Source organism: Xyrauchen texanus, chromosome 32 (assembly GCF_025860055.1).
Source record: "Xyrauchen texanus isolate HMW12.3.18 chromosome 32, RBS_HiC_50CHRs, whole genome shotgun sequence".
Classification (NCBI taxonomy): Eukaryota; Metazoa; Chordata; class Actinopteri; order Cypriniformes; family Catostomidae; genus Xyrauchen; species Xyrauchen texanus.
Window position 1 is genome coordinate 12,824,591 of NC_068307.1, and position 21,175 is coordinate 12,845,765.

The window sequence follows — 21,175 nt, forward strand, 5'->3', positions numbered from 1 at the left end:
TGTCAATTAGGCACTATGCTAAAACAAGTTTTTAAACTTTGCTGGTTCTGTGTGCCTTTTCTGATCAAAGACACACACACACACACTTTTTCTGTAGGTAGCTTTGGGTGTTCTAAAGCATATTTTTTTTATTTTTATTTTGTCATGATAATATATTGTTTATTCAAAATTAAATCTCCAGAAAATGTTAACCTTGTTTTGCAGGTGGGTAAATGCAATGGAAGAGGCCACCGTGTTATAGTATCCACCTATTTGCCCTGATGACAACATGACTTGGGCAAGGTTCTCATCTCTCCTGCAGTTACAGACAGCTAAACCCATTATGGGCTTAAACCTATGACATCACAGTTGCCTGTGCCTGAGAAACCAGCAGAACAACACCATGGATACCTTTTGTTTTTATCTTAATATTCTTTTTGGCTGCTGAATTTAAGGAATAAGTCCTTAAATGTGCATAGTGTCACACCAGGCATGTCATGCTTGGTGATTTTTTTCACTTGTGAGCTGTGCCAAGAGGAGTCCATGTATGCCTCACCTACCTGACTTTATAGACTAATTGAAAAAGTGCCAAATGTAGACAGTTCAGTTGCAGAGTGATGTTACAGTCTGCTCATGTGCTGTGAATGATAGTGCTAAGACTGCTCATCTGTGTGGACAATAAAAGAGAATGTTAATCTTTCTATATGCAGATAACATTCAGTGCAGTCATTTTATACACTGATGCAGTGAATTATGTACATTTAAAATTAACTTAAGTACAAGACATTTGTTATAGTTTGGATGAATATGATAAACCTACACAGGTTTGTTATAGACAGTGTAAAATATTTAGCATGGCATCCTACCACCTCAGATATCAAGAGTCCATGTTTAATATGCAATGGCACAGTGTGATATATTTACATGTTCAATATGGATTTAATACAAAATTGTAGTGCCCAACTGAGGCAAGCTGTATAATTCACACAAAATAGTCAAACATTTCACAGTGTAATATATTTAATTTGTGGCTATTTTAAGTCATCCTTGTTATTGGATCTTAGTTATTTTACAGTGGTGCTCCAGCTGACACTGTACCCTTTCAAAAATACCATGGCAACCAAAACTGTGGTAACTTTGTGGCAATTAGCCATTACTGTCAAAAATAAATAACTAAATAAAATGACAATGATTCTAAAACCTTCTTACACCTTTTTAATGCTATCCCATGCGTTTATTGCGATTTTACAATAAGTAGTACTGCTGTATTTTGGCTATGGTTACCATGGTAATATTTGTGAGGGTAGTTGTATTTTTATGCCTAGAGATGTACCAGCATCATTTCTTTTTGGCATGTGTATTTGTAGACCACATTCAGTAAAACCTTGATGCAAATCAGTATGCATTTTTTGAACATCATTGGTTTAAAGTTTTATTAAAAATGAGAAAGTGCCATATACTTTATCCACAATGTAGACCTTTTCAAAATGGCCTTTTATCTATTTTGAACCTCAGTAATGCAGAACATCGTGCTACTTTTCGACCAAACTGATACCAGTTATTTAAATTATGAAAGAAATTCTGTGGCCCGGAAAATGAGCTCAGATAGGAGAAGCCTTTATCAGGGTATCTTAAACCAGTGGTATCTACATGAATGCCAGTAAAAACAAACAAAACTGAGAACTTAATGTTGCAGTGTTATGTACTGAATTTGATTATCTTGAGGGATTATAACTGCATTGTCGAAAGTATTGTGTTGTAAACAGGGACATTGCTAGCTATAAGCGGTCGCTTAGGGCCCCAGAGCCACCAGAGGGTGCCGCAAAGCAAGGTTGAGACCATTCATGAGTGGGCCTTAATCCGGGGGGGTCGGGGGTCCCTTCAAGTAGGTTTTTCGCTTAGGGCCCTCATATGCTCAGGAATTATCCTGGTTGTATATAATCATCACACTGGAAAGAACGACGAGATACAGTATCAAGTGTTTGTCAATGGCTTGTAGGGTCTATGTTGTACTGTTGTACGTTGTAGCATTGTACTGTTCATTTTCCTAAAGTAGATTGTCTTTAAATGGCAATTACCAGAGATTTGTCTTTTTACATCATGATGTTTCTTTAAAATGTCTTTGATAGTTTTGTTTTTTTAAACAGTTTTCTGTAAAACTCATGTTTCATGTCAAGTGCCAGTATTCATATTCACATATTTGTATCTGATACTCAAAAGCACACCCCCTTGGCTTAGAGAGGATGTTTTATTTGTGGACTTTCATCCCTTTTACTTGCATTATGGAAATTATATAAAACTCTGCATACAGAAGGATCAAAACATATAAATGTACATAATTAAAGGGAGGAAAATGCATCTTATCTTTTTTTCATTTTTGTAAACGGAAGCAGTCAGTGTTTTTTTTTTTCCCTTCCTCATAAAAGCAGAATTTTTAATACTTATTAAACTATGTGTATATATATATATATATATATATACACACAGTACTGTGCAAAAGTCTTAGGCACATAAGATGTCTCACAAAAGCATTTATCTTAAGATGGTTATTTTTATCTTCAGCTTTCATGTGTCAATAGGAAATATAAATATTAGACTCACAAACATTACTTTTGCAAATAGAAAAGATTAGAATTGAAGAACAGGGAGCCCTGCAACAGATGTCTTGGCCTCCAGAAAGCCCCCACTGTACATTGTGTTGGTCTGAGATTACATGAAGAGACAGAAGCAATTGAGACAAAATAGATAGAAGAACTGTGGTGAATTCTCCAAGAAGCTTTTAACATCCAACAACCAAGAAAAACCGTGTCCAGGTGTACCTAGGAGAATTTGTGCTGTTTTAAAGGCAAAGGTTGTCACACGAAATATTGATTTAGCTTTTAATGTTTACTGGACTTTGTAAGACATCAAGTGATGAGTGAAAACTATTTGTCATTATTTTTTAAGACATCCTCACTATGCACAGTACTGTATATGTATATATATATATATATATATATATATATATATATATATATATATATATGATTTTTACTGCTTGCTCAATTAACTTAAAATGATCTAATGCAACACAATTCCTTAGCATTTGGTCTCAATTTAATTTCATTGTGTTCGAATGTTCACTTAATCCAATTGTGTTAAGACTATGTGAATAATATTTGTTGCATCAACGTATCGCTGAACCTGGGCAGAGGATGTTCAGTTCTCAGCATGCTTTGCATGGGAATGGATTGGAGGAGTGAAGTGGTTTTTTATGTATTTCTATGCAAAATTAAACAAGTAGGAGACTTGTTAGTGTTTAATGTTCTGTTGTGTTGGGATTTAGAAGAGTTGTCATGTTGATTGTTTTTAGAGGTTACCATTGTGGAGAAGAGTAGAGCTAATGGTTAGGTAGGTGTTGCACATTACTACTGTTAAATCAGTGTGTATTGATGTTTCTCTAGCAAATATTGCAGGATCTGTAAACTATCTGCAGCACCTTGTCATACAGTACTAAAATAGTAATTTATGTTTTGTTACACAAAGTATTTAAGTAGAGCTATCATTTTAATGTTGTATCAAAGAAACTCATTTTTATGAAGCAATGTCCGACAATTTCTTTCTTTCAGTGTAGGTTATGGGTGCTAGACAGAATGTCTGTTTGAGCAAAATATAAAGATATAACTTTCTATCTTGTAAGTATCTTATTTCAAACTTTAAACAATATGTTCTACTATTAAGATCCAGCCTGTAGAGGGCAGCACACTCTTAAGCAAAGAGCCTTATCTCTTTCATTCTGTGAGGTTCAAAAACAGGAGTGGAGTAGATAAGTATTAAACAAATTATGTATAAAGAGAAAGAACATGTTTTCTTACCTGATACAAACAATAGTCTGGACAGTCTACATTTGTTTTGAACCACTTAAATCTTGATAAATAGAACAAATTTGGCATTCATTTCTCTAGTTAGCATATTTGATCAATTATTCAACATGTTACACACAGTTTACACATTACTGTGTGGTTTTTTTATATATCTTATTTTGCTTTAGTATAAATGACGGACTTCCAAGCTTGGCAACAAACTAATACAGCCTGACTGTAATTACGCACAATGGTTGTTCAAGTCTTATAAGTCAAATGTTTATCCCTCTAGAAGTAAGAGAGCACCATTATCTCAGCAATCTTCCTGTGTGTGAGCTCTATTATCAAACTGCGACCTAGTAATGCGATATAACTAGGTTAAGATAATTAGCTTTATCAAAGTGGTCCATGGCACTTCGGCCAACAGCTAATGAGAGGTTGATTAGGCAGCAGAATGCCTAAATAATTGATCTAATAGAAAAAAGAAAGAGCACAAACATTTCATCCTATTTCTTTTCATCCTTTGAAATATTAATGATGCAGAGGTCCACTGTTCTATTGTAGGCCCCCTGCATGAGGCTAGGTGGAAACAGTTTTTCCACACCGATCTGAGATCAGTTTTCCATATTAAATATAATCCCTAATCACCATACTGTTGGGCAAAAACACAATACTGATGTCATATTAGAGAAAACAAAAAGCTGTTTCAGTCCAAACAATCCCTCACATTAATAGTCTCTAGTCTGCTTTAGAGACTTTATTAGACTTTGCTTTACTAGGTTAGTCAGGGCAGAAAGTATACGACTGAGGGACTGATATAAAACAAGATTGAAAGCAAAGAATAGAACAGAAGTCTGAAAAGAGGAAGATGACTATAGATGTGATATGGCAAGAAAGAGAAGAAAGATGTTAATCAAGGAAAGTGAGAGAAAAGGGGACTGTTCCACTTGCCACACTCCCTTGAGTTCCCCTAACCCAGAAACAAGAGTAATTGATCAATTCTAAGCATTTAATTGCTTGAAATTCAGATTCTGTTAGCATATGTTTTATAGAAAAATCATGCCTAATGTCTTAAAAGCCCCTAAGCAAGCCAAAGGCGATTATGACAAGGGAAAAAATCCATATGGACCTTCCAAGGACAGTAATTCTGTCAAAGAACCTGAAGAAGCAGCTGTACAAGTGGATGAATTATAGGCTCATAATGGCATTGAGTATGAATGCTGAAAAAAGTATGGAAGGAAGGTGCCTCTCTGATAGTACAATAATGATTTACCTTGTGATATTTATTTTTTTTAAAGTACAGTAATTTCAAATCAGATGATTGTAACACGTTCCAAAAAAGTTGAGATGGGGCCATTTAAGACTAATAACAATTTGAAAAGTTGAAATAACAAGGCGATGTGAAACAAGAGATGTTAAACAGGTGAGGCAATTGTGCCATATTTCTGTATACTGTATAAGGAGCCTTCAAAAAGTCAGGTCCTTCAAGACTTCAGCAAACAATACAGTACTTCGAGAAAAATGTTCACCAAAGACAAATTGGAAGGATTTGGGGAATTTCACCCTCTACAGAGCACAATATAGTTAAAAGATTCATGGAATCTGGTCAAAAAAGAGCAAAGGGCAAGACGAAAACCACTTCTGAATGTGCATGATCTCTGAACCCTCACCTCAGAGGACACATTTAGGGGTCTTGTAGAGTCCATGCCTTGGTGGTACGGTACTGTTTTAGGCAGGTGGTCATTACGTTTTGACTCATCAGTGTAAATCTTTTTATGCTATATAACAAGGGAAGTGTTGCATAGAGTTTACTGTTTGCCAGTAAGTCATTATACTGATAATATCTCACTATCTACTTCATGAAAAAAGTAATACACATAAATTTTGCTATTATATTGTACCCTACCTCAATCTAACCATTATCTCCACTCTTCTCCACAATGGTAACCTTAAATTTTTTTTTTAATAAATAACACCTCTAAATCCCAAAACTAACAAGTCTAATACATGTTTAATATTGCGAAGAATTACATTAAAATAACACTTATAAAATGTACTCTCCCTATCCAGCCCCACACAAAGCATGCTGAGAACTGGAAGTCCCCTGCCTGGTTTCAGCGATACATTGATCCACCAAATATTATTCAGGTGTACATAGATTGTATATAATGAAATTAAGTTGAGACCAAATTCTAAAGAATTGTGTTGCATTAGCCCATTTTAGTTAATTGAGCAAGCAGTAAAAATCACATTGAGTGAACACCCATCTTTAGAAGTCTGAATCCATTTGAACATTTCATAGCAATGTGATCATATCACTTTTTGATGACTGTATTGAATATCACTTGGACTTTACGCAACATAATTATGTTCTCAACATCTACAATTCATGTGTTAAGTTGATTTTAAGTGTACTTGTTTAGTATTTTCAGCAGAGCTGCTTTCCCTTTTTCAGTGTGTGTACTAACCATCAAACTAGTACATGCAATGACTGCCTTTAAAAATCTTAATGATACACTTTTAAAAGGCTACATTGATAAGACTATAAATAGAGAGAATAATGCCCAGAGGAAAACCAAATCTTTTCAAACAAACCATTTTTATCAACTACATTTGTTTTGGTGCATGAAGGTAACTAGTCTCATTGAGACCTGATAGAAAGTGGTTATACGTTTACTTCTATGGTAATTCAGAGAGGATATATTAATAAATCACATCTGAGAACAGTGAACCTCAAACTGAAAAAAAAAAAAAAAAAAGGTGTTCATCTGTTCTTATGCCTCCTTAAGACTTATTGAATTATGGGCATTAAAAAACATAAGATCCATTAAGCTCAGCAAACATTTTACATTTACATTTATGCATTTGGCAGACGCTTTTATCCAAAGCGACTTATAATGCACTTATTACAGGGACAATCTCCCCGGAGCAACCTGGAGTTAAGGGCCTTGCTCAAGGGCCCAACAGTGGCATCTTGGTGGTGCTAGGGCTTGAACCCCTGACCTTCTGGTCAGTAACCCTGAGCCTCAACCACTAAGCCACCACTGCCGCAAACATGAATTTTGTGGTAAAATGAATGAGCTTTACCTCCATTACTGGCTAGAACTTAGAGAATAGTTCACATTATTTTGAACTTGAGAGTTTGAGTTCTTTGCTCCTTTGTACATTTGCCTGTTTGAAATGCATACATTTGAATGGTAAATGAGCGTCTTTTGTAAACAAACATTGAGAGGTGCTGTGGTTTTAGTCACACTTTCTCCAAGCTGGTTAATGTACACCAGGATATTAGCACCTTTGCTCTTTTTCCCTGGATTTTCCATTGTCCTTGCCCTTGGCTTGATGAATATGTGCTATTCATCTCTGGTAGGAGGGCAGAGTTTCAGAGCGCTATCACTGTATCCATGAGGTCACTGTCATTATCAAGCTTTCTTTTGGAATACACGGGCTAGACATTTCCTTTCCTCTCTTCTCTCTAAACAACAGTATGACAAAAAAACAACAATAGGGTACAAAATGTCCAAACCAGTTTATTATACAGTGTACCAGTCAATGGAGAGGACAAAAATTCTGGCATAGACTCCCACAGGGTTTTATGTTTCTACGTTTTAGCTATGTTTGTGTTACAAAATCACCATTATAAGCTACATTTCTTCTTTTCCTTCAATGCCAATTTAATGTAACAAAGATATCAGCAGGGACAGAAACTGAGAAACTGAGAAACAGAGAGTGAGGAATAGATAGAAAACAGTCGATAGCCAGATGAATAGTTCTTTTTGGGGGGGTCAGTTTCCTCTTTCCTCCCTATAGGGTTCCTGTCATTACTCACAGACTGCTGTTTGCCCTGGCACTGTGAGGAAAAGCGCAGGCATTACGGAGAAAATGGCACCGACCCCACCCTCGGTCAGTTGTTCTGCTGGCCAGTGATCAGTCTCAGTAACACATTGTGGAGGTTGATTTCAACAAGAGCCATTCATGGAAGGTATAACCATTAGAGCCCTTTCTAATAATGCCTGCTACCACACAATTGAATAGGCTACCTCTGAGCGTGATGAAAAGTATCTGGACACTTAAAAGTCTCACTTAAAAATGTATGACTGCTGTATAATTGCATTAGAAACACTTAATCAATCCAGAGTTGTCGCTAGGCTCTGTTTACTGAGGCATGAGGCCCCAATTGATTTTTGCCATCCCCTTTGTCTGTCAAGAGAGATTACCATATATGGAACTGAGAAACATTTTCCCTGACAAATTCAGCAATTATGTCCTGTATTTTTTTAGGCTGTTTAGAATCAGATCTAAGCAATTAATCACTCTTTCGAATCGGTTAGTCAGATGGGTTAGCCAAACAGTCTGAATCGGTTCGCAGTTCAGTTTGAATCATTGGGTCAGCTCACTGACTCACTGAATTGTCTCAAGCAGTTTCTCGCACAATAAAGCATTAACGGGATACCTTAGAACACAGAGATATTTAATATATTTTAATAGCCAAAGATGTTAGAAATACTGACTCAACTTGGTACCCGCACGCTGTTTGACTACAGCCGGCTACGTTCAAATTCTCACATGCTTGTTTGGTGGTGAATGCAGCTGTGTGTGTGAACTTTTAAATGCGCTTCAAAATCCCCCTCTTCATGCTATATTAATGTAAACAAAGCCGTATAAGTACTACACGAGTGTAAACAGACTGGAAAAAAATCGTTGCTGTCTTGACGTGATATTAATGTAAACAAAGTATCAATTAATGTATAAAGCCTTAGTGATGCAGACAGGACAAAAATCTTATATCTCAAAATATCCAATCTGTACGATGTGTAAATGCAGCTTAATAGACCTGCTGCAGCTGTTGAAAGCCTATCTTTATGTCCTTTCTATATTGATCAAACAACAAAATTGAGAAGAAAGAAAATCACTCACTGTCCTTGGCTGGATAATTTCAGAAACTTAATCCAAAGCATTTTAATGGCAGTTCTCCTTTTCAGTCAAACTCCTGACTGTATTAATGTATCAATTGTATCAATGTATATCTAATAATCACACAGTAAAGATTATGTCCATAATTCAAGTAGTTCTATTAATCATTTTTATCACAATATTTTTAATTGCTGCAGTTACTGAAAACTGACAAAAGACTGTCTACTCTGCTCTCTATTTTATTACTCTATTTTATTACTAGCTCTTGAATAATTTGGCCTACTTTAAAAACTTCAGTTGATGTTTAGGAAAAATCCCTTGAAGGCAACATAACCTCTAATTAAATTTGTTAATATTTAAATCAATATCACACTTTTTAAAGAAAGGTGTTTTCAATGGCATATTTGTTTATTTATTTATGTTTCAGTTGTTGGGTTTCTGTGGGGAAAAAAATCTATAAAGAGGTGCCATGGTTTAAAAAAGTTTGGTAACCACTGATCTACAGTATAATTGAAACAAAACCTATAAATACATCCTATCGAAAAATAATTTTATTAAAGGAGTATTTCGGGTTCAGTTCAAGTTAAGCTCAACTGAAAGTATCTTGAATTTGAAGTCGATTTGTCCATCCTTATCTTTAAAAAAGCAATTGGAAAAATTGGGTTACAGTGAGGCACTTACAATGAAAGTGAAAGGGGCCAATCTGTAAACATTAAATACTATTTCAAAAGAATAGCCAAAAGATGTAAACAATATGGGTTTTAACGTCATTTTAATGTGATAAAATTGCTTACCTTACGGCAAAACGCCGCAAACCCTAAAATGACTGTAAAAACGATGATTTAAACTTTAAAGCAATTAATACACACATTTTAACAGAAGAAATAATGAAAGTACTTTTATTAAATTATAAGCTTCACATTTCTGTCTTTAAACCCTCCAAACATTGGCCTCATTCACTCTCATTGTGTCACACTGTAACCTCGATTTTTGCTTCTTCCTTTAATTAAAGAAAAGGAGGGACAATTCAAAATGATTCTTTGTGGTACTCAACATTATGCCACAAATGTTGTCGATTAAGCTTATTTTGTATTTAACCTGGAATATTCGATTTAAAGGGACAGTTGAAAATGAAAAAAAGGAAAATACAGTAATTGTTTACGTACCGCCGTGTTGTTTTATACTCTGTTTGACAACCAAAAAGTCTTTTTGTCTATTAATTTTGGGCCACTGTAAGATTGTCATGAATATGTGGGCTATATTTTCAGTAAGAAATCCTATTACACTTTGCACAAAAAACTTTGCTGGACTTTCAATGGAAACTTTCTACTCAAACATACTTAAAACTCCTAACAGACATGGTTTAAAAGAATCTAGGCTCTTGAGAGAAGTAAGAGTAGAAGAGAAGTGAGACAAGACTGACAAATTTTAATATAAGGGGAGGGATAAGGCAGTAGTAATGTAAGAGAAACAGTAAAAGAGAAGAAAGTCTGGCGAGAAGCAGTTCCATAAAATAGAGCAGAAGTGAAACTATGGATCATAAATGCACGTGATTGGTCTTCAATATATAGCAGAACTTTCTAGAATGGTGACTTTTGGATGGACCACATTTGAATTTCAGTTAAATTTGTGACACAATAGAAATGTCTGATCTGAGTAAATGGAAAGTGGCTCTAAATGATACTAAATATAGAAACAGTGAAACTCTGAGCTTTATGCAATGAGACCTAGATTGAAGGGGTGTGGCAGTCTGTGAGTCAGCATCATGTGACTACTGCTTCTTTGTGTGTGCCTGCCTGCTGTGCGTGCTGTGTGTGTGTGTGTGTGTGTGTGTGTGTGTGTGTGTGTGTGTGTGTGTGTACTAAATGTTTTGTCCATGCCCATTCATTCTGAATGGAGTTTTGGGAACTCCAAGTTAAGGTTTCTCCTGCCTTCAGGAAACAAGAACACCTGGCCAACTATCAACAATGTTAACTCATAAACCAGCCTAAGGAAGAAACATACACTTGCACAAGGAATTCTTTGTACAAGGAACCTAAAATTATCTTGATTGTGTACATTAGAGCAATAGTTATGACACCTAAATACCTAGGGCTCTATATACTATTTCTATTGAACAGAGTGATCTATACAACTGTATACCTTAAACGTGACGGAGTTGGACAGATGATAGATAGATAGATAGATAGATAGATAGATAGATAGATAGATAGATAGATAGATAGATAGATAGATAGATAGATAGATAGGGTTAATTGATTGATTTATTGATTGATTGATTTTTTTAAATATTACAAAAATACAATCCATCACTTTCACTGCAATTGAACACACCCTGCAATGTGACTAACTCGGTTTAGGAATAATTGTTTCAGAAGGTTTTTTGTCTGGTGGTGAATGCACTAAAAGAGAAAGCTTGAAGGCAAATTTAACCAAATAGACATTCCTGTCACAATTTGGTGTACAATATTTGATAGTATTATTATGCCTATTGCTCTTTATGGATGTGAGGATTGGGATCCACTCTCTAGATGGAACAAACACATTAACGAATCACTGCGTGCTGAATTCTTTAGAAATATTCTAAGAGTTCAGTGAAAAACACCTATAATATAACCCCTGCAAACACCTAGATACTAAGCCCTTAAAACCCAAGAGCTGAAGCCTAAAACCAGTCCCCATATCAGCTGGCTTTGAATCTCACAAACCCACTAATACATAACAAACACCAATTTCAGAACAACACTGCTATACATAAGCAAATTATAACAAACTTCGTTAAAAAAGAAAGTACAAATTTATATTTGTACCATTGGGAAAATGAAAGTAAATACCAAAGTAAACTGGAATGTTATCAGGCCCTAAAAATAAAGTATAATCTGGCAGAGTATATGTACACCGCATAGATGGATCCTCACGTTATACAGGTTCAGTGATCACATCTGGCCATAGAAAAATGCAGACACGGACAAACATGGCTTCCAAAGAATGTGTGATACTGGTGAGGTAGAGACAGACACACACTTTCTCCTTCACTGTGTGAAATGTACAAAGGTGAGAGAGAAATACTTTGAAAAACTCTCCAACCTCATACCACAGTTTTCCAGTTCCTGTTCCACAATTCAGCAGAAATGAATCAAATGCAGGTGTTACTGGTGGAGGACAGTTACACACAGTATAATTTGCTGGAAAATTCATTTTTGAGCTGCACACCCTCAGAAACCAATCACTGCTTTGATTATTATAATAAAGGGTTATCTATGTACAACTATTAGAGGTTATCTATGGAGCAACTTAGGGTTCAGTGTCTTGCCCAAGGACACTTCGGCATGTGGAGTCATGTGGGCCAGGATTCAAACCACCAACCCTGCGATTAGTGGCCGACCCGCTCTACCAACTGAGCCACAGCCTCCCCTAATCATTTGGAATTACCTGCATTTATGTATAAATTTGATAAACTAATTACACAAATTATTGTATTGCTTTTAGTACATATTGAATACATCATTCAAACATTAACAGTGCAGGTTGGAAAAAGTATGTGAACCCCTAGGCTTACGGCATCAACAAAGGCTAATTAGAGTCAGGAGTTTGCAAACCTGGGATCCAATCAATGAAACGAAATTTAAGGAGTGGGTTAGAGCTATTTTGACTTATAAAAAACCTAAAACATTTTAAGTTTGCTTTTAACAAGAAGCATCTGCTGATGTGGACAATGCCCCGCAATAAAGAGGCCTCAGAAGGCCTACGATCAAGAATTGTTGCTTTGCTAAAGCTGGTAAGTGTTACAAACTTATATCGAAGAGCTTAGATATTCATCTGTCCACAGTTAGACAAACTGTCTATAAATGGTGATGATTTAGTACTCTGGCTACTTTCCCAAGAAGTGGCCGTCCAGCAGAGCTTACTTAAAGAGCACATCACAGAATGCTTAATAAGGAAATGAAAAACATTAAACAGACATGGTGTCCATGGCAAGAGACCATGAAGGAAGCAGCTGCTTTCCAACAAAAACATTGCTATGTGCCTGAAGTTTGCCAAAGACCAACTTCTTTTGGAAAATGTTTTGTGGACTGAATTTTGGGAAGAACACACAGCACAGTATGGCATAAGCACAGCACCACATACCAACATACCAACATAAAAACTGAGCTGAAGCAGATCTGTATGGAAAAATGGTCCAAAATTTCCTCTGAACTACCAGAAGTACTTGGTTAAGGTTATTTCTACCACAGGAGGATCGGCCAGTTATTAAATCCAAGATTTCACTCACTTTTTCCACAGCACAGTCAATGCATGATGGAATCTGTTAAATAAAGACTTGAAATATTATAATTGTTTGTGTGTTGTTAACATGTTAGCTTAAGCACCATCATGTTTGTCTATACTTGTGACTTCGATGAAGATAAGATCACATTTTATGACCAATTACTGCAGAAAACCAGCTAATTCCAATGGGCTCACATACTTTTTACTCTCCCCCCGCCCCAACCCCTGTCTCTCTCTCTCTGCTCTCTCTCTCTCTCTCTCTCTCTCTCTCTCTCTCTCTCTCTCTCTCTCTCTCTCTCTCTCAGTCTCTCTCAGTCTCTCTTTCTCACTCTACCTGCCAAACGTCACTCCTCCAGCATTGTCAAACCCAGACAGGCACACAGTGAGCGGGTAAACACTTCCTCAAACACGCCGCGCTGTCCATTCTACTCACAGCTTACAAAGCAGGAGACTGCATAGGAGACACGTTACAGAAACCTCTCGATCTTTGAAGTTGGTAAGTTTTGTGCCAATAACTTTTTACTTTTAGATTATTAACGTAAATCCGACCCATCAGGATTAAAGATGACAGGAAAGTATAACATCTTGCGCTCCCAAACGTGCAAGTTCGAAAGAGGAAAAGAAACTTGATCAATCGTTTTTCATTCGACTCTGTAAGCGGCCGTTCAGTCCGAAAACGTTCTTGCGCTAAAACTACTAGACGCAGCGCAACGAATGGAAAAGAACGCAGGTGTCTCAAGACGCGTTCTTAACAGTTGAAGTTGTTTTAACGTGACGCGGCGCTCCAGTGCGATATGTGGCGTGACGGCTAAAGACGTCCGTCTAGTTCAGGTTTAGATAGGAAAACAATCTATCAAAAAATAGTTCAGACGGACGCAATAACGGGCGCGGGGTGAACAGCCCCTTACGCTTTCCAGATACGCGGAAGCAGGTCTGCCCGGACTTTTCGTCAGTATTTCATAGAATGCATTGCAAAGTTATGTAAGCACATATAGAAAGACCATAGGCTACATAACGCTCATCACTGCTGCACTTCCGTACTATCGAAAAACTTACATCCTTGGCATTTTTTCGCGTTGTACTCGCATATAACGTAACATTACATCTTGGCCTACTGTTCTCTATTGTTTTTCCAAGTTTTCTGACAAAGAGAAATACAAAGTAACTCTTGACGAGAACGAATACTTAAGATGACGTGTTGTGAAGCTGGTGTTTTATACAGTAATTGACAGGATTCTAGACGGATTTGCTTTATTCGCGAGCTTTTTTTTTTTAAAAGAGTCTTAATCGTGGTTGCCATAGTTACAGACGGTTGGCTACTAAATTCAAAGGCATTCTAGAAGCTAATGCTAAATCATATCTTTCCTACATGACTGGTTTCCCATAACCCAGTGAAACCAATTGGTTATAGCTTAAAGTCACCTGTAATGCAGTTAATGTGCAGATGAATGAATCTCTGTGACAATATTGACTAAACCATTTAGTATGATAACATTTAATGGATGATGTGCGCATCCACCCTTTAACAACACAGAACATGGTGAATATCTGTTGGAATATCTGTTGTGTGTGAAAGCATGTGTGATGGTTGCGATTTTTCCTTTTAAACGTGTGTACCTAAGAACTTATATTTGCATGGAAGGGTTCAGTATACAGGGAACATTTACAAGATAATGAGTGCTACTGTAAATTTTATGGTAGTTTTAAAACCCACAGAATAGTTACACAAATTACTAACAGTACTTAAAGTGCAGACCGATCCATTATGATCATTTAATTCTTAAAATTAGGCATGCACCAATATAGACACTTTGGCTGGAATCAAATTGGGAATCATACATCAAAACATTATAGGCTAATATAAAATAGAAGCGATGAATAACTATTTCACATGTTTGTAACCTGGCACAGAAAAGAGTATACCGTTTAAATTAGAAATGGCAAGCCCTGATATTATTTGCATCCAGTATCGGCAAGTTCAGATGTATATAAATGATTTCAAAAATGTAAATGATGCCAATATGGTGGTCACCAATATAAATATATCTATATATCTTTCATCCCAAAATAAAATAATAGTTTACCAAAAAATTATAATTCTAGCGTTTACTCAGCTATATGGCATCTCAGACTAGTATGACTTTCGTTCTTCTACGGAACACAAAGATATTTTGATGGAGATATTAGGTGTTTTTGTCCATACAATGCAAGTCAATGTATACTCCTAAAGTATACTTCAGTAAGATGCAAAGGATGCGTAACGCAAATCTCGTTATCAGCAGAGTGCTGGAGCACTGAACGCACGCAACCCGATTTTTCTAACCGCGCATCATTGAACACGTAGAATGCACATGCGCCTGTAATTATTTGCTCTAATTTGGGGGATCACAAGGTGGCAACACTTACATTAGAGTCGTTGCTGTCACGAAGAAGCTCTACAAGAAGATGTTATCGCTGCTAAACATCAGTAGATGAAGGTAAATACAACAAAAGTTGATGTGAAAGTCAAGAGCACATATGTGAAGAGGGTCTGGAGATACCTGCATTTGTATAACTCTAGTCTGAAGGAATGTAAAGACATCTTTATGGGTCTAAACTCCTGAAAAGAAATAGTCTGGTGTCTCTTAGCAGTCGTAGTGCGAATGGGCCAACCACCTGTTTATGCGTGTACAGTTATATGGAGTTTACTTTGATAGGCTCGCGTTTGACTGTGCGCAGACGCTGAGCGTTGATCCAGATTGGAAGTATATATAGGGCTTGAGTAAATTATGAGAGAATTATAATTTTTGCGTGAAATATTACTTTAAAGTGTTTGCTAACTGTTGCTCTCCTAAGGTTTTACTTGATTTCTTATGCTACATTGCACCATTTTCTCACTGACCACAGACATGGTATAATTTTTTTATCTTTCCCTTTCACGCACTAATACACAAGCATTGTATTACGTTGTTTCCTTCTCTTTCACACATGGACTAGCTGTTCTGTTCTCCATGTTAATCAGGGACTCTGCAGTTGAAATCGTTTTTAGTGTTTCATGGTATAATCAACGCTAGTCTGTTGTCACTTCTCACCATATGTCCACAACCTGTACAGTGGGCCGAATCAACACAGTGTAACACCCGGAAGGCACATGCTAGTAAAGGTTTTAATCAACAATATGTTCCTTATCTGAATTATTTATCTGACGAACTGCAGGGGAGTAAAAGTGAGCGATGATGGTGTACCTTCTCCCCCTCTGTCAGCATCTGTGTTTTCTCTGTAACACACACCACTCTTTTACAAGCTAACACCATTAGGAAAGTTCAAACCTATCATCACCCCCCAGTCATAGTGCGCATACAGTGCTTAGTTCTTTTGTTAAGAGGCTCCAAGCACTAAATAGCCATGCTATTGTTTTCAGTCTGTACATTATGCATGTTGTCACTACATTTTTCTTGTGGCATTGCTTTTTAACATACATCAACAAAAGCTCTGTTGCGTACATATATGGTAGTGAGCAGACAGGTCGCTCTCTGTTTGTCTTGGATTAATGAAGCTTTTGTGAAGTGTGCACAAGGCAGAAATGGACACCACTCTGATTGCACCGACAGACACAGGCAAGCTGAGCTTCACCTTTAAGTAGGCATGCCCGCACACACACATATCTGTGTGTCCAATATTCTTGTCCGAGGCAGTGGAACTGCAGTGAGTAGATCAGCAGATTTTGGTCCTGATGCGCACACAAACACACATTTCACAGCAAACTGGCAGTCACACAGTAAGCCCTATTTTAAAGAGGAGTTGGCTTTTCCACACTAACCTAGACCGACCCCTTTGTGTTTATGTGTGTGTGTTATAGGCTAGAGAGAGCGAGAGACGCAGGCAGGCATAGGGTCTCTTGTTTCTTAGCCAGAGGATTGAGAAATCAACGCTACATTAAAACGAATGTCACATGGCACTCAGCACCCAGCTGACCTTGAAGTCACTGATCTCTCATTCTCACTCTTTCAATCTCATGCATTTCCTTAATGTATGTGATGTTAACCTAATAACCCTGTGACATTGGTGTAAATAAGTGCTTTTACTTATTGTGTAACCTAATCCTCACACAATGAGATTCTTGTTCTCATAACCAATAATTGGTGACTAATTAAACTCCCTTACAAACACAACATTTACTTTGATTTTCAGATCTCGGTTGCAAAAACAAGGAATGCGAATATTTATTTGTATTTGTAAAAGTGACCAGAACAGACAGTCTGTCATGATCATGAAGGAAAATGACCGCACAAAAGTGTAATTCTATGTTTTTGTGAGGCATGATGCCAAGATCTTGACATTGTAAAATCAACATGAAATTGACCCTATTAACTTCCCTAATACTCGTTCCTGATCTTATTGTAAATGATTAATTGTTGCACTTTATACCAAATATTTTTTTGTTTGTCTTTGTAATCTTTCATCAAAATGTAATCACTCGACATTCCTCTGAAATTACTTTACATTTCAGCTGACATCACCAATCATCCTTTATTTTTCAACCCTTATGTGTCATATAGAGAACATTTTCCATTCTTTATATTCCAATCAATTGTCGATTGACAAGATCATGTCCTGCTCTACAGTTTTTATTTGAAATATATCACATTAAGGAAGTGAAATTGAATTTCGAACATGCTGAAATGCTTGACTTCTGCATACTGCATCGCTAAACTGTATTATGAAGACTGCTATGCACACAGGGTTTTGGGCCCTTGGAGGATTATTATGCTTCACATTAACAAAGTACAAACAGCAGCATGGTGCCTTATTCTCTAATAATGAACTCTGCTGTGTATATGTGTGATTAGTTGCATTGCAAAGGACAATTGTGCATACAAATATGCAACTGCACCATCCGGAATAACAGGTTTTGGCTGATGTTCTTTGAAACATAGCTGGTTTCCTCTAATCTGTCAGGTTCTCTTAAACTTGCTCTCACAGTTCATTCTGCGTTGATGTGGACCATTGTTTTTCCATCATAACCTGTTTAGTCTGTACTTAAAGTGACATTCTACCTCTTTTTATGCCTATTATATCCATTCCCAAGACGCACAACATATGCAATAACATGAAAAGGACAGTGGTCAAGAAATACAACCTACGCACAGCTAAAATGTTTCTTTTAGAGTAAATTTTATCATATCAGATGAAGAATTCTTCTTTCCAGTGCATCTGAGATATTAGATATACTCTAACGCTTGCTTTCATTTTACTTGTTGGAAAAGTGTAGGACTAAACTAGGGCTGTCAATCAATTATCAAATGAATTACATGATGTGCCAAATTAATTAATCGATATTTATCAATAATTATCAATATTTGCTGAAAATGGCCCCCAAATAAAGATATGTTGTAATGTAATAATCAAAAAAACTATAAATATAATATATAATAATATTCTTTTATATTAATATAATGATACCAGATAATTCAACTATATTCCATTATTGTGGCAGATGAGTGAAGTGTTGATTAGACAATACAAAAAGTGGCTATAGAAGTCAATATATTGTTTGGTTTATTTCCATATCATTGAACATAAGCCTATTGCTGCCCTACAGTCCACAGCAATCCATTTTACAATTGTTTTCAACAATCTGTCCGAGGTACATTTTCTCACAGGACACATTCTTGCATTCTGTCTTGCATGTATGTATCGGTTGGATGCTTTTGGTGCATCTCACTGTGGTTGCATCTGGTTTTGCGTCTCGTGATGCCTGCACTCTGCTCTATCCTGTAGGGCTGCAACTAATGATTATTTTTATAAACGACTACTCTAACTATTATTAGAATGAGTATTCAACTATTGAGACGATTATTGCAACGATTTATCATTAGCTCTTAACTGACTATTCAGCTTGTGCCCCGACTTAAAAGGTTGTATTAAACGTGCTTACTAACAATAAAGAGGATAAAAATACCTCTAAATGACAATCATTGAATTAAAGGGGGAAACTACTTGAATTACTTGAATCCTATTTTTATCAAGTGTTTTTGTCGTGTTTTCCATTTAACGTTATCTAAAAATTCTTAAAAACAAGTTACATTTACTTGAGAAGCAACATATAAGATATTTAGACTTGCTTTTAAGAACAATTTTTTGTTGTCGATAATGTCGACTAATAGTTTGAGCCCTCTTTGATCAGCTGTCAGTTTGTTGTCTATAGAGCGCAACAGTCTGGTTTCCGGAGGTAAAAATCCCATAAATATGTTTCATAGACGAGTTGATTTGTCAATAATAAACTTTTAAAGACAGACAGTTCATCGATGGTAAATGCCTTTGTTGAAGCCATCAGTCCTCACAATTTCAACTTTTTTGTTTAAAAATCTTGTTTAAAAGGTTAGTTCACTCAAAAATGAAAATTATCCCATAATTTACTCACCCTCAAGCCATCCTAGTTGTATATGACTTTCTTCTTTCAGCCAAACACAATCGGAGTTATATAAAAAAATATCCTGGCTCTTCCAAGCTTTATAATGGTAGTGAATGGTACCTTAGATTTTGAAGCCCAAAAAGCACATCCATCCATCAAAAAAGTTATCCATACAGCTCCAGGGGGTTAATACAGGCCTTCTAAAGTGAAGCGATGCATTTTTGTAAGAAAAATATCCATATTTATAACTTTATAAACTATAATCACTTGCTTCCGGTAATGGACGTTCACGAGAAAGTCGAGTTCCAGCGTATGACGTAAGTGTAGTGTAGCGTAAGCGCAAGCCAGTGATTATTTTTTATATTAAGTTATAAATATGGATTTTATTCTTACAAAAATTTATCGCTTCACTTCAGAAGGCCTTTATTAATCCCCCTGAAAGAAGAAAGTCATATACACCTAGGATGGCTTGAGGGTGAGTAAATTATGGGATAATTTAAATTTTTGGTTGAACTAACCTTTTAATAGTGGAATTCCTGTTGAACAAATACACTTCCTAAGTCCAGCAGTGACCGCACTTTCCAATGAAGCACTGTGAATGACGCAATCGAGCAGATCTTCCTACACCCTCAAACTACATCTATATTTGTATAAATTTGGATATTTTGCAGTAGACTTAAAATATATTGTTTCTACACTTTTAATTAACAACCTAAAATCAATAGTTATATATATATATATATATATATATATATATATATATATATATATATATATATATATATATATATATATATATATATATATATATATTATTTATTTTTTATGAAAATGAGGCTCTGAAGGACAGTTCCTTAACTGGCATCCACTGAATAAAGCCATGAAAAAGCTCCTAGATCTCATCTAATTTTCCACAACTCATGTTGTCTGGAGTTTTTTTTTGTCTATTCAAATTTCTTGGAAAGATATTTGTTCAATGCTTCATCAGTTGAAAAAAATGCTTTAAACAACTTAACAACCCATTGAAGATCCATCACATCCTCGTTGTCATTCCCGTCACAAATCAAAGATGCCGCTGAAGGGAATAAGATCTATAACACACAGAAAGAAGAGTGTGTTTTTGTTTCGATTTGACGTACTTCCTACTGAAATAGGAAGTGTGGGCGGGACATGTCGAACAACCCTTCCCATTTTTAATAATGGCCAATAGGCTTTTGTTCACACAGACACACATACACCTTTCCACCATGCTGCTCATGTCAGAGCCGTATCTCAATACTGCCCAGCTTTAAAAGACCTGAGAACCAAACGAGCATGTGACGAACAATCTTTTTAGCCAAAAGAGAGTGACAGCAGATATGAAATGCTTATATCTTCCGAAAAGGAATTGTGTCAATGTTTAGAAGTATATTAGCATATAGATTACCTTAAATCTAATAGATATGGATTAAAAGCAGCAAAACCTTAGATTTGATTTTACAGGGTCTTTAAATGCTAATATATTAAACAGATAAACCAATGACATGTCAAGGCAAAAAGAGTAGAGAGAGGTGTAGCTTACATAAGGAATGTTTTTAGTGTTGAAGTTTTCTAAAGCCAGCATTACTACTAGTATTGCGTACACTTCATTTGAACAAACCCCTAACCTAAGTATTCACTGCGTAACATGTTCCGGACCACTTCTACTAGGGACATGAATGAAACGGTACCTCAAATTGTTGGACTTTTGTTGAGAAGAAGCTTTTACTTTTCTAATTGATCAGCTTTAAGTTTTTTGCTT

General features: G+C 36.2%; 2 protein-coding genes across 4 annotated transcripts in view; both read left to right on the forward strand.

Moving 5' to 3' along the window:
* LOC127625650 (FYVE, RhoGEF and PH domain-containing protein 5-like) overlaps positions 1 to 3,618 on the forward strand; it is a 53,650-nt gene extending 50,032 nt beyond the window's left edge. For all 3 annotated transcript variants that reach the window (XM_052100955.1, XM_052100957.1, XM_052100956.1), the window contains exon 21: positions 205 to 3,618. In XM_052100955.1, coding sequence (XP_051956915.1) covers positions 205 to 241 — 37 coding nt within the window. In that variant the 3' untranslated portion in view covers positions 242 to 3,618. The remainder of the gene's footprint in view (positions 1 to 204) is intronic.
* A 9,731-nt stretch (positions 3,619 to 13,349) lies between these two features.
* LOC127625658 (protein kinase C delta type-like) overlaps positions 13,350 to 21,175 on the forward strand; it is a 31,666-nt gene continuing 23,840 nt past the window's right edge. The window contains exon 1 of the mRNA XM_052100970.1: positions 13,350 to 13,497. The gene's annotated coding sequence lies outside the window, so the exon portion shown is untranslated. The remainder of the gene's footprint in view (positions 13,498 to 21,175) is intronic.